General features: G+C 29.7%; 1 protein-coding gene across 1 annotated transcript in view; it reads right to left on the minus strand.

Moving 5' to 3' along the window:
• Positions 1 to 15788, minus strand: part of LOC106688920 (protein takeout) — a 47862-nt gene that overhangs the window by 2874 nt on the left and 29200 nt on the right. The window contains exons 2-3 of the mRNA XM_014433621.2: positions 8036 to 8128; positions 930 to 1077 (exon numbers count right to left, since the gene is read on the minus strand). Of these exons, the coding sequence (XP_014289107.1) occupies positions 930 to 1077; positions 8036 to 8128 (241 nt within the window). The remainder of the gene's footprint in view (positions 1 to 929; positions 1078 to 8035; positions 8129 to 15788) is intronic.

A 15788-nucleotide genomic window follows, 5' to 3' on the forward strand; every position in this document is an offset into this window, starting at 1 on the left:
CAAAGTTATGGATTATTCTTCATTGTTATTCTATGATATAATTTTTACTTTTAATATGAATCGTGTTTCCATAATTTTCTTAATTTATTATTTATTATTTCTAATATTTTAGTTTCCTAGATTCACTTCACACATCCTACTGTGTTACGAAAATTGTAAATACAGGCTGTCTCATAAAGATATAAAGAAATTTTAACTCAATTACAGATATTTGAGATAATTGTAATAGTTTGTGTCATTAACTGCATTAGTGAATTAACTAACATTGGTTCATTTCTTACACTTACTATGCATAGGATCTATTAGTTTAGATTTTCCTTATAGTAGTTGACTTCGGTCATTTCCATCTGACTTATTCTTTACCCATTATAGAATTTTAAAGGCTTGAAACTAATATGCAAAATGGTGTTTGCGTATTTTATAAATAAAATAAATTGAATTAATTTTTAGTATTAAATAAATAGTTAATAAATAGTATTAAGTAAATAAATTTTTAATGTTTATAATAATAATGTTTTTAAAAAATTTTAGTTCTGTTTTTAATATATTTTTCGTTTTGGTAATAAAAAAAAAAAATAGCATTTAGAAAAAATGAGAGCAACTAAAAATTTAACTATCACTTCCTTTGAGTGGTATGTAGAGGAAAATTGTAAACTATGGTGATTAACAAATAAAATATTTTAAAATAACCAATATTATAAAAAACATGATGTAATTGTATAATATAATTGGAATTTATTAAAATTAAATTATACATTTATTGGAATTCATATGACTAATTGTGGGATTATACTTTGTTCTTTATTTATCACTGAATAATTTTACTAATAAAATTAGATAATGCATTAATTGATATCCCAAATGAATTATTTGTAACTTAGAACAACTTATGAAAGTGATGAATTAAATGTAATAAAGCTATTAAATACCTGACATCCAAAATAGTGTAGTTGGTCGCACCATGGACTGTTATGTTTGAGAAAAGTGCTCTAACTCTAACTGCTCCATTTCCATTTTCCATAGCCATTTTTTGTATCCTCAAGGGTTCCATTGGCTGCAATTTTATCTCGGGAACACCTGAAAATTTTATTAATGTTTATGTTTATATTACTAGGAGTGTTGGACACTACTAACTCCAAGGACCCAATTTTGGATTCAGGAGTAGCACTTTAGCCATAAGTCAACCCTGTAGGTTCGGTTAGCCTACCTGGACAACTCAAGCTATGTCAAAAATCCCAATTTAGACTCATTATTGGAGGTCAAAGCATTCAAGAAACCAGCAATTACAATAGAGTGACATATATTAGTCTGGCAGCAACAAAGGGTCTAGTGGTTAGCTAAACGATATTCCTTCTCAGGGTTATCCACAATTACATCTGGATAATTCCGAAACTGATCAACTAATATCCTCGATATCACGACTTGGGTCCAGGAAAGGAAAGAGCAGATACCAGATCTTCATCATAAAATAGATACTCGGTACTAGTAGTTATTTGTTGGACTCAGTGCAGTCGATGATTCCGTAGACAGAAACTGTCTACTGTAGACCAGAAAATGGTCACCATATTGCATCATATACATGTATTTGCAATGTTGGTACATATCGACTTTTCTAAAACATAAAGTTTGTCTCTACTATTTTTCTCTTAATTATCGCGGTGAGAGAAACTTCATTCAAGATTTATGACAAAAAATAAATTATTATTCCTTGACTAAGTAGTCTTTTAAATCATGTCTTCATACCAAGGTTTTTATTTAATAATTGTAAATTATATTACGAAAATTTCCATGGCCTTCTTTGAAGGATCCATTATATACAATCGCCCCCTTGTCTCGTTACTATAGGCACTCGAGTTCTTGTCGCAATTCATTTAGAGTTGGGTAAGGATTTTAGAACCATTGTTTGTGAAAGGGTTAAGAATATCTCTCCACGCGAGGCCTGACCTACATTCGGTTGTATTTGGAAGACTGTTGAAATTAGTTAGCGTGGGGGATCGCAAGTTAAAGAGGTCTCCACTAAAACGTATTGTATATTTACATTTAATGTGAATTTGTTTGTTAGGAAGTGGCTTATTTGCTAACGATGATGAGATTATTCTTTTAACTAATAAAAGATGATTGAAACACTAATTTTTCTGCAAAGCTTAAGGACTTAAATTTATACATGATTTATTTTATAATAATTTATGAGTTATTCGAAAACTATGGGTTATTTCTAGAGAATTTATATTTTGATAAAAATTTTATATATATATATATTTTATAATTTTTTATAACATTATATATATATATAATTTTGTGTCTTTGTTGCGTTGAAATTGATCTTATTAGTTTTTTTTTTTCGAAATATATATGCAAATGTATTTGCTTTGATTAAAAGAGATAAACGGGAATATTTATAATTTAAATTGATTTATTATAATTATGATTTCCTATTTGTTGAAAATAACCAGTTTAGTAGCGAGGGAGACCTTGACTCTTGTTAACAATCCTACTTTGGTTTATAAAAGTTAGCGTGTATACTTAGATTTCATGGATCTCAAAGTTGTTTGAACATTAAAGCTTTTCCAGATTGTATATTTCATTCACCACGAAAGTGTATTGGATATTAGTCCTATTAGTCAAGAGAAAATGGGGTCTATTTTTTTCTAGTTCTAATGGCTGAACTTCACCACTAATGTAAGTAGATCCGCCCTTCTGCAAGGTACAGTTTATTTAGGATATGAGTTTAGTTCCGATTTGTTTATCAATACCTACAGAAATATCTACACTCATTCTTTTTATTGTTAGCATTTTCTGAAAAAAATAATTTTTATTTTACTTTTTTAGGTCTCCTGACTTATTTTTTACTTTTCCTGAACTGTTTGAGAACAAAAAAAAAAAAGGTTTTAAAAAATACGCTTTTATAGAATTAACCACATATTACAATTTTTTTATGTTAGGCCACAGAAAAAATCAAAACATGTCACTTCAAATAAAATAGGACAAAAAAATCGTTTAAATATTAAATAAGCTGATATTTGTTTTCAGTATCCTGCGGAAATCTTTAATTATAGTTTTTAAAAAATGAAAAGGAATAGGGTTTTTTTTTTTAGCTCAAAAATTTCAATTTGTTAATGACAATTTTTTTTGCAAAAAATATTTCATAGCTTCTCTGAAACTCCTAATAATAATTGACATGTCCTGTACAAGTTAGGTTAGTTTTAATCCAAGATAATGCTTCGACTCATTAACCAAACTTTGCTTTTTTTTTTTTAAATTAAAAAGTGTAACCAAAAGCTTTTTTTTATTGTTTATTATTTGTATTTATTTTAGCCCTACCATGCCAGTAGTATTGTTATTTACTGTGCTTTAATGAGTTGGTAAGTTAACCTGATTTAATAATTAGATACAAAAGAATATTTATAAAAATTATTTTTAAAAAAAATTGAAAATACGTACATCTTATGATTCATATAGAATAAAGTGCTAATAATGAAATTCGATAAATATTCTATAATTTATTACAACATATCTAGTCTTGAGATCTCTTACTAAATTGCTTGACTTGAATTTTATCACAGAAAAACTATTTTAAACTACTATATTTTTGTTCGCAGTTCAACTATCATCTTAAGAATTAACTTTAATATGCATTAAAATTTATCACACATATTTAATATTTTAAAAATTTTTAAAGTGTTTAGCCGCCGACTACCGAAATGGTTAGGAGGACTGGAGGCACGAAGAACCAAGCTCCTCGGTGACCATATTGTGTAAGAACGAAAACCGGATTCATGGTAGCTCAGCAATTTTGACCCACAAATCGGAGCCACATTCTACTTCCTGCACATTTCTACTTCCCTGCGAAAAAAAAGTTGTTTAGCTTTCTTCACTTCCACTCCTTGTAATCTCAATCATCCCTATTCCAACTGCCACTGTTTTGTAATGGCCATTGTGCCACTGGTTTCGTTCGGAAAGGTTATGACATACTGATTTTATTAAGTTGGAAGTAATGAGGGTTTGTAAAAAGCATTAGCTCTTAAAAGAAACGGCAATTTCGATTGCTATTGTTGTTAAGTAAGATATAATCGGTAGAACTGATTGTGAAGTAAATTTAATAGATCTTATTATCAAACATCCTGTGCAAAGTTGGTATTCAAACTCTCACTGGAAATTGATTATGGGAAAAACTCAGCTGTCGTAACAATGTTTAAACCAAAGATTTTTTTGTTGCTTCCCGTCCCCTTTACACGCCACTATCCCTGATGAAGACCTGAAACTCAGGTCGAAACGTCGGCATAAAATAAATAAATATTGTTTTGTTTATTTATGTTGTTCTTTGCTGACCGCACCCCCCGATAAACTTCTTCAAGCAAAGATTTTTTTTGTTAGTGGATCAGTGTTGTTTTGAAAAAAAAGAACGATGAAAGGAAAAAGAAACAATGACACAAATTATCATCAAACTGTTTTTAAAATTTTTTTTTATTCCTGATCAGAACATTGCCTCCTTAGTTTCTCACTTGTTCTTGCAAGACCTTAAGGTGCTGTACACCGCGCATTGAACAAAGTATATTCGGCTTATTGCAGACTGCTTAGTAGATAGTTCGTAGTTTTATTTAAGTGGAATTCTCCTGTTTATAATTAGGAGTTGTTTATATTAAAAAAAAATTCCTAAGATAAGTCGATTAGGACTACTTTTTTATGACCATGTTTCCTACTTGTCTTACAGATCAGGGTACAATAAAAAAAACTAACCAAAATATGTTGTTCTATTTCAACGATAGCCCTACAATCTTCTCAAATTTTCTATAAACTTATTCAGGATAACGTTTCAGACTTTTGTCCATTATCTAGTCTACTATCTTATTTGTCATTTGTCAGTCTAGTTATCTGGGATTTGGTCATGATTTTAAAGTTTGTTTCATTATCTAGTCCACTATCTTAATATGTTTGTCATTTATCAGCCTAGTTATCTAGGATTCAGTCATAATTTTAGAATTTGTTTCATTATCTAGTCCTCTGTCTTAATATTGTTGTCAAATATCAACCTTCTTATCTGAACTTTTGTTATGATTCTAAAATTTGTTTCATCTTTGCTATCGATTTTTTTTTTAATATATAAATCACAAAATCTGTAATACATTTCTTTAACAACGAAGGTGGACTCTGATAATTTTTTTAAATTTTTAATTTAATGTGAACAATTTGACTAATTAGGGTAATTTGTGGACTGACATAAATGATCTGGGCAGAATAGCCTGTATGAAGTTGGTTTTTAAATGATTTGGTTCTAAAATTGTATTAAGATCGTCCTTGAGGATGGCTGAATTGGCGGAAACGTCCGATTTATAAAGAAACAAAAAATGTTTTGAGACTTAAATGGATACAAATTTTTATTTATATAAACATTATTAACCAGTCTCAATAAAGTGTTAAGATTATAAATAAATCCTAATTCGGGTGGTGTTAGCCTACTTCATATTGGACAGTCCAATATTTCACATTGTGAAAAATTAGTTAAATGAAAATTAAAAAAATAAAATAACAATACCAAAATACATTCGTAATAGATAGAAACCTAAGGTGTTATTAGTATTAACATATAAATTCACCGTTACGTAATAAACAATAAAAAAATATTGATTTCTTTTATTATCGTTGATATAACTTAAAGGTGTGAAAGACTAAAAATAATTTTACGTACTATGTGTCATTCGGAGTGAAACGATGTGTAAAATCTGTGAGATTTTTTGCAATACCTATAATGTCTCACATTCTGCTTATGTAAGTGCAATTAAATATTTATTTAATTGAATGAGTGTTAGAAAAACATGTTTTTAAAAATAAAATATTTCTTAAACTAAATGAAACATATATTTTAAACAATTTTTCAAGCTCCCAAAAATTTCGGTTTGTCTGTTATTTTGTGAATAAGAATCGTATTGACATAAGCTGAAATAAAAAATTATTTTTTAAAAATAAACATGGATGTAAAAATTCCCGTAACAGAACTGCCTCCAATGATGTAATCAGTGGAAGTCGGTTAGTCACCAGGTCTAACACGGAAGAAGAAAGATTAAGCAATAGACTTGAACAAATATTAACAAGTGATGAGCGTGAATCCTTTTGTGGAATTCACTTTTATTTGATTCGCTGAAGTTGTATTTCAGGATTTATTTCTGAGTTGCGATTATGAGATTAATCGAATGACATTCAAATTAGATTGTGGGACGAGAGTCTGGGTGGCGTTCAATAAAGGTATCAAAATAGTAAAATAAATTATTCAGTTATGATCTCTATTTCAATCTGACAGCCCTGACGAATCCCTGCAAAGTGGAGTGAAACGTTGGTTAACTTAGTTTTTTTTTTACTATCTTCATACCTTTAGTAACTGCCATCCGGACTATCTTCCTACAATCTACTTCATACCGTCAACTATCTTCTTCCGATACGACATTCAAATTAGCTTTCCCAACTAATTTGGGTTCTAGTGGTGACGCGAGAAATCTTCAGGCAATAGGGAGTAGGTGGTGCCCCAGCATGTGGGCCAGTAGATCCATTTTTACCTACCAAAGATTGTTCAAGACCACATAGAGTTTGTCACCCTTTTCTATCTAAAGCAGAGTGCAACTGCTTGTACTTGCAAATGGTGTATCAATATTGTTTCGAAGTCCAATGGGGTATTCTTGGGGGGGGGGGAGGGGAGAGTGGAGATTTTTCCTCCCATCATAACCATTGAGAGAAATGTACTTGTGAGCGACAGACTGAAAATGTTTTATTAAGTAAAAAATTATCTGAAAATCATTTACTTGAATACTAATAGAATTAACAGCTTATTGCTGTTTTAGTGAAATAGAACTGCCATAAGCTGCTAAATATAATTCTATAACGGAATAAAAAAATATGATTTTTTTTTTATAAGACAATATTATGATTTGGAACAAGATAAACGGCTAGGAGATTTTCGGACAATGTAGATTTTCCACCGCATTTCGGACTCATACTGTCATAGGTTAATGATGATAATTATACTTCACATTTGTTCGATCTTCAGGACCGTTTGCTCGCAATTCCAAAATTGTTTTCGTTTTTTGGTGATTAACGCCTAGAGGATGAGTCGAACGGGGAAAAATCACCGATATAAACTCAGTTTCGAATATAACTTCTATGAGAATTTCTCTTTAACAGTACATCTTTCCATTGAAAATTCCCAAGTTAAGTAATTCCCTCTTTAACATAATCGGAGTACTTATGCCCTGGTTCTGTGTCAATCAGAATTCCCCTCCCTCCCCCTCTTGTTTCCTTCTCTATTCTTCTTTCTTCCACTTTCAGAGACAAGAATTTTCAGTTAGGATCATTTTAAGGCCTATCTTTCCTCATATGGTCAATCTTTACTTACTGGGAAGCTTCGTCACGAAGGCTCGTCAATAGATCAAGAGAAACTAACCATTTAATTTTCGAGTTGGTTCATAAGACCCTTTCCTAGCAGTGTTCACATTTGATGATTTCAGTTAGGCCTTTCCTCTCTCACTTATTAGATTTATCTGAAAGCTCCTTCGAATGTTTAACAAGGCCTTCCCGTTCCTGTACTGTTTTTTATATTCACTAGTTAAAAATAGGTCTTTTGTATAAATCTTCTTTGTGAGAAGGCATCTTATCCGTGCCTAAGACCACTCACATCTCTTATCTTGGAATTCACAAAAACATTCGATAAATAATGCTAAATTTAATAGTTGCCTTTAACATCTGGGTCGTTGGTAAATAAAATTAAATTATTTTCAAACCATCTTATTTATGGGTTAATTTAATTCCTAAATTATCAAATAACTCAATCTAGTATTTTAATTACTAGTGTCCAAAACTTACTTGATTACATACTTAGCCTTATATTTTTCTTTTTTTTTCAAAAACATATTACACTTATTTCTCTGAGAATTATGATACAACGTATAACAATAAATTATAGTTGAAACATTCAACGCTGATTATTCATCATACGGTTATATAATAAGACAAATAATTTATGTTTTAGCGTTAAAAAGTCATTAATTACCTCTGGATAAGTAGGGCCTGAGGTGGTCGAACGCTTGTCTTAAGCAGTCATTGAGATTAGGATCTTTCCTGTAGCATGGCTTGATGAATTCAGCTGTAACAATGAAAAGAGTCTCTTGAATATAAAATTAATTTTTCAATTTAATATTAGGCACTAAAAATTACTCATTACAATATGTGGTTGTAAAAAAAAAAGCTTTCATTAACAACATTTATTTATAAATGTATCCTAATAAATTACAAAAACAATAAAAAATAAAACGAAGACATTATTCAAATTCTTATATTTATTTAGAAGCGGTATAGGTTGTGTGTACATAACAATGTATGTTTTTAATTCCTTAAGTAGCTGAAGTGGAGGGAGGAAAAAGTACTTGGTTTTTAACAACATCCCGTTCTCGTGAATTAGTTTACTATGAAACTCTACGATTATCTACGACAATTAATATTCTAAAAAAAAAAGTTGAGTATGTGAAAGTTTAGGGTTATGGGTTTAGTACAAATATTTTTCGAGAAACCCACCAAACTCAATGCTCTAAATTATCAAGATCGTTAATTTTATCCCTCTGAAAATGATCTTGTGCTTGTACCTTGCGCAATCGTCGTTAATTTGATTTAAACTGTTTTTCTTGAACTTTTAAGAACTATTTAGTATAAATTATTCCTTGTTCAAAACAAATATATTCCCCTGCATTTAAACGTAGATCTACAATGTTTATTTAAAACTTTTAAAGTAATGAATAAAATAAAATAAGAAGGTGGAAACTTTGATTTTGGTTGAAAGGTTTTGCGTTTAAAAATTATATGTAATATCGTTAGATTTTATTTAATATTACAATAGAGCAACATAAGATTGGGGGTAATTTTGAACTTCAATTTCAAATATTTGAAAAACGGAATAGTTTACGAAAAATAAAAACTTTAAAATTTAATTACTTATTGATTGACACCTTTTAATTAAAAATTGATTGAAAAAAAATTCAGATAAGGAAGGGATTTGAAGTGCAAAAATACGGGTTTTTGAAGCCTGTAGAAGAACAGCCATGTTTTTTTGAAAGTTTAAGGTTAAAAATCTGTCATGGCCAATCATAAGCAATATGTAATATGGAAATATCGACTATAATCGTGAAAATAATTCGTGAAAATATCGACTCTGTCTACGTAAAACGGTCCTTTTTCTTACGGTTTGTTTATTTGAATGGACTACTTTCAGGAACTATTAGTCCAATTTTAAAATCCTTTTTGTTTAACTCAAGCAGTTTGTTGAAAAGGGGTTCTTTAGTGAAATCATGAGCTTAAGTTCGTGAAATCACAATACAACCCATAGGAACGGAGCCGCAACCATGTAATGATATGATAGCCAAGGGAAGTATCAGCAATAGTTGTCATGGCATCATACTCGGAGGAGCTAATAAACAACGTGCAACGTCGTATTCTTTTTAATAAAATCTGGTAGTAAGATAAAAAAAAAAAAATGTGTGAAAAGATTTGACAGACTATTTTTGTTTCGACTAACTAAATAGAAAATATATCCAAAAAGAAAAACACAAATAATACCAAACAGTATAGCATCTGCTGGAGAAATGCCCCAACAACTCCCTCCTCATAACACGCCGACATCATAGAGTAAAATACGAGTTAATGAGGCTCCTAAAAGAAAGAGATTTTGCCTGCTTTGACGAGGCATCTGTTCATCTACTGTGTAGATACAGATGGATCCACAAGATATGCGGATATAGTTGCTTTTCCTAAGAAGGGGAAGTCGGCAATCATTCTGGATCCCACTGTGAGATATGAAAATAACGACCTTGACCAGGCAAATAAGGTAGAGAGGGAAAAGAAGGAAATCTACGATAAATGTATCCCTTTCCTCAAGGAGAAGTTCCGTGAGGGCTTTGGAGAACGAGACTTCAACGTGAGAGGCCTCTGGTTCGGAGCCCGTGGAACTATTCCCAGCACAACTAGGAGCTTCATGGAGGAGCTCGGGGTCGATGCCCAGGACGTAGCTAGGATGACAGAGAATATAATACTTGACTCCCTGGGAATCATCCACCACCACATGCATGGAAATTAATGAGTGGGGGAGTTATCCAGAGGAGGGATGGCATGCATGCATCGCATATCCTATTTGTTGTTTTATTTATCTATTTACTACTTTGTTATTTTTTATATTTTTATATTCTAATATTTGTTATATAGGGGAATATGTTGATAAAATGAAATAAGGGTTGTAAAATGGAGGGGAAAGAAAAAAAAAAGGGAATAAATTGCTAAAGGGAATAAAGCTTGTATTTAGTCTGTAGACTGATATTAATTGTAAAATAATAATGTGTGGAAAAAAAATGTTATAATAGAAAATATTGTATCATATCAAAAAAATGTAATTTATAAATTTATATATGTCAGATCACAGATTAATCAGTATGCTGTGTAATGTAGCAACCCGATGTATTTGGGCAGCATGATTGAATAAATTTCTTTCTCCCTTGTTATTTTTCATACTTATATTTTACAGAATTATTAACCTTGATTAGAGAAAATGTTATATCTATTTTTCATTTATTTAATTATGTTAGTGCAACTATTGTCTGCTACTACTTGTTTATATTTTTAACTAATAAAAAGTTTAATAGATATTATGTTTTGTATTTTTTCACTGTGATTAAAACTGAACGAGTTTTGTGCTGTCACTTTTCTCTTCATGATTGGTCCTTTTGTTTTCCCGATTAATATTAGATGTTAGTGAGTAAAGATGATGTTCAAATAATCAACTTTAATTTAAAAAAAAAGAAAAAAGAAAACAAATATAAAACGAAATGGAATAAATAACAGTTCGCTTAGCAGCTTTTGTTATGTTTGAAGTACTCCTGGTCAAAGTGCTATTCAGTGACCGTGGGAAATCGAATTGAAGGAAATATTGTGATTGCTTATTTTCTAAATATGTCACAGCATGAACTTGAACCTCCATTTTGTTCTGGAGAGGATGTAAATAGAGATTATTCATGGGCTTAAGCTGTTTGGATAAAAATTTAAAACTAGATATAAAAAAAGAAAATGAGTCAACAATTAATTACCAGTAGCCTCTTAACACATTTCATCTTGGATGCTACTAAAAGAGCGTTGCGAAAGTAGTACATATAGTGACTCAAAACTTTCTATTCAAAAACTCAGACTCATCACTTAGTCAGTTTCTTGCATCAGCAAGATAAACCTATTTTCTTACTTAAGGCTGATGTACACGTTCTTCAAACTCTTTAAAAAAGCTATACAATCCTTTCCTTCAGCACTGATGAAAAAACTGTACGTATGTTAGTATTATTGTAGTACAAGAGTCTTGCTATTATATGGGCTTATAAAATAATCATGAAGCCGCTGAAACCAAAAATGAAGACCGAGTTACTACGATATAGTCCAAGAAAGGAATAAAAAATTGTGCAATTTAACGCTAAATATCGGTTAGTTCTAATTTTTTGATAGGCTGTTTGATTTTGTATATCATTAAAAATTTAAAGTTTTGACCCTCGAAGTTTACTCTATTTATCGACAGCTCTAGAATTTTCGTGAATTTTTATTCTACCGTGAATATCTTGAAAAATATTTACTTCACAAAAAAACGATATACGTATTATTTTCATCAAGTATAATAAATATGTCAAAATTTGGGCTCTTAAAGAGATCTGTACATTTATTAATACCCGAGATACAGTTTTTATAAAAACTGCAATTTTTTGGAAAATGAAAAATCATCATTTGTGTGACTTATTTTGGCAAATATTATTGTAATAGCAATTCGCACTTAAAGTATCATTAATAATAATAAATTACTTTTAAGTGAATTTAGCAAGCTTCACTTTAAGTACTTACAGAAGTCTGTAAGTCTGCTAGCTCTTGAAATTTTTTCAAGATGACTCATTTTAGACAAATTTAGCTAATTTGAAAGAAAATTTTTGATGCTGCCTTATATCATTCGTATTTCACTAACTTAATTGATTGTTAATTATTTATAATCATGTCATTTAACAAAAGACACATGTATACCAACAAGAATTTGACATTTTGCTACATTTTTCGAAAATTACTCATTTTTAGGGACGATTGTTTCTCAAAAACTATTAGACCAATATACGTCTGTAATTTCTTACCATAAACCTTGTTAAATTCACTGGCATGTAAGGATCACCTTCGTAGAAATAGCAGTTTCCATGATATTTGACAGTCACAAAATGGTGAAACAAGAAAAACAAGTTTTTGGACTATGAAACTTTGTTAAAAAGAAATATTTAAAAAAACACATTTAAGCATATTTTCACTACTTTAATAAAAACGTATATATAATTTTTTTTTTTTTTACATGGCAAGCAGTCTGAAGGTATTGAGTGCGAAATGAAAAATCAACGATCTTTTCGAGTTTTTCTTGAATAAAATAAGTTCTGATCATCTGCTGAAGTCAATAGTTTAGATCAGAATCAAAATCAGAGCTATACAAATTTTTGGGGTTTATTTGTCTATTTGTTTTGCTTAGTTTCTTGGATTATGTCGCATTTACCCGACTGTCATTTTTTATCCCAACGGAGTTAAGATGACAGGCGTGCATTTTTCATTTCAGGCCGATGGACATGGTAATTTTATTCACTACAACCTTATATGGAATAAGTCACTTTTTAGTCAAGAGCTCTTGGACTGTGCTGGCCACTATAGAGTATTACGTAACTTGTAATGCTAGGTGGTGACATTTGTTCATAGGTCGACATAATGACAATGGTAATTCGCGTCAACCTTTAGAGTACGTTGTGAATTCCTTTGTAATATTTGAGTGCCGATTCCAAATGGCACACGTTGTAGATATGTTTATTCATACCACCGCACATAACTGAGGATGTTTATTTAATTTTTTTATATTTGGATTTTTTAAAGTTTTTTCCTTGTACGATGTTAACTTTATGCGTGGCCTTTAATTCCACCGAATTTTTCATGTGGGAAAATTCTACTTTTTTACCGCTCTTTACACAATAGTTTCCCTTAAAATATTTTCCTCGACCTGAATTCAATCATATTTTTGAAGCCAAACACCAAAATAGGGGATTTTTTTTTTATATATTTGGAATTGGACTGTTTATTTTATTATACGATATAGCACATTTTTAATTTTTTTTTAATGATTTTAAATAGTTTCGAAAATCTAGATTATAGAATAATATAAAATCAACTTACAAAAAAAAAAAAAAAAAAAATACGAAAACATATTAAAGCTACAGCACTAGATGAATAACAGCTGTGCACGGAATAATCACAATTTGTATTACATTAAAGCTTAAACGAATTCTAAATATATTTTAAATACAACGCCGGATTATAAAACCAGAAAAACTATTGATAATACAATTTTTGTGCATTATTGAAAATATTAAAGATGTAAGGTAAACTTCTAATCAGACATAAAGGAAACAGGTCAGAAAATAAATAGTTAACAATAATGGTACTAAAATAGTTAGTGACAAGGAATGACATTAGGCCAAACTCATTAAATTATCAGTAGATCGAAAAAACATAGGTCTAAGTTTATATAATGAAATTTTATAATGAGTACAAATCTTTTAAGATGCGAATAAGTATGCATTAAGCAAGTAAGTTAAATACACAAAATATATTGGCACTTACTAATTTATATAGTAATGGTCATCACTGTAGTATACAATAAATAGTTATACAGTACTATATACAATAGTTTAATATAGTTTTGAATAATATAAATCTAATAGTGGATGTAAAGGTTAAAAAGATTTAACTTCATCTATTATAATAGTTTGTAGATGAACTAAACAATACAGTTTTTCCGAACGTCGCCCAGAAGGTTGAAATAAAGCAGATAGGAAGTTTTAATGATTTATTTTCTTGTAAATAAAAAACGCAATTTACTATGAACAACTTTATTATTGTATCTTTTCTAGTGGGATTCATCCTTAATTTATTAATTACCAATCAGAATGGTTCAGGAAAAAAAATCTTTTAATAAAGTTGACATACCACAGACATCTCTGGTGTTTAAGAATAAGTTAAACAAAATTATTTTTAAAAAAAGTCTAATTAATTTTGAAAAATATAATATAAAAAATAAACAAGAAAGAAACAATGAACTTACTAGTTTATATAATTTTATTTTTAAATAATATATATTTTTAATATATTAATTTTAAGTGCAATGTTAATTAATACATTGCAGATAAAAAGTCCCAAGAAAAAAAAATGTCAATTAAGAGTTCCAGCGAGGTGTGTTAATAATATTAAATTATTTTAATATGATGATAGGTGAGAAGAAGTAAAGAAAAGAATTTTGGCCTTATATAGAGTCTAATGAGGTCCTAAGATTGTTTTCCTCAATCATTCTGATTGATAATTAATGATTAAAAATAAATAAATAAAAAAAAATTTACATCTTAAACCACAAATTGAATAATGAAATAATTTTATTTTTACCATTTTTAAAAAGGATAAATTATGATACAAATTAACAGAAATCTTCATTGAAAATATTTCAATATTAAATTGGTTATAATTTTGATAATATGAAATTAATATAAATAATTTATTACCTGTCTTACGTGTGTTTTTCGAATTGGTAATTAAGAATTTAAAATGAATAAGTACAAAATATTTTACACCTTAAACCACAAATTGAATAATAAAGATAATCCTATTTTAAGAATATTGCAGCATTAAAAAAAAAAATTGTAAACATGTCAGTAAAATAAATATTTAAAATTTCACCATTTTTAAAAAGGAGTATTAATGAAACAAATTAACGGAAATCTTCATTTAAAATTTTTCATTATTAAATTGGTTATAATTTTGATAATATGAATATAACATAAATAATTTATCACGTTGTCTGAACGACCTGTCCTTAAGTGTGTTTTTAGACTACGGGGTCTGTGGAGCTGTGAGGAAGGCATGGAGAATATTTTAATGCTAGCCGTAAGAATGGAGCTTTCACTGTTACGTGGCCGGTGATGCAACGTATTGTCGAAGCTGTACATCCCCGCTCTGCCCGGTCGACCTTTAGCCTTCGGGTCTCCGTCTCATTTTGATAGATACCTGTACCTGTATTCATTATATACTAAGGATAAATTGCGCATTGTGATAATCTCTATCATAAGCCTTGTATTCTTCACCATAAAAGACCCACAGAAAACTCCGAAAAAAAGTATTAATGATGAGTATTGGAATTTATGAATTCGTGTTTCTTGGATAGCTTACTTTAGCAACTTTACTTCAAAAGTATATTTGAAGAAAAACTTGTTATAATTACTTTTACTTACCTTATAAGTCCTATAAGTATTGCGATCGCGAAAAATTTCGGCTACGAGTTTTGGACGGAAATACACGTTTCAAAGTCCCCTGAACCAAATAACCAAGTTTCTCAAAATAGTAAGTGTGTGAACATCTTAGCTCAGAAATGAAGAGTCGTATAAAACTGAAATTACATATTTAGGACAGGTTTACGCATGGAATGTGACAGAAACTTTTCCGATTAAATTGATTGATCACAATGACAACTTTAGGGATTCGATTTTACACATTTTTTCGAGTTTCTCAAAAACGGCTTTAACCATTTTGATTAAACTCGGTTTATCGATGTACAATTAAATAGTCTTTAATAATTTTACAGGAATTAAACACGAAATTTTTAAAATGATTTCAGCTAAAGTGCCTTCAATTTGAATTAGCGATGTCCTTGTTTGAAATAATTAACCATT

The sequence above is a fragment of the Halyomorpha halys genome, unplaced genomic scaffold (genome assembly GCF_000696795.3).
Source record: "Halyomorpha halys isolate HHAL.00 unplaced genomic scaffold, Hhal_1.1 Scaffold1234.1, whole genome shotgun sequence".
NCBI classification, from domain to species: Eukaryota; Metazoa; Arthropoda; class Insecta; order Hemiptera; family Pentatomidae; genus Halyomorpha; species Halyomorpha halys.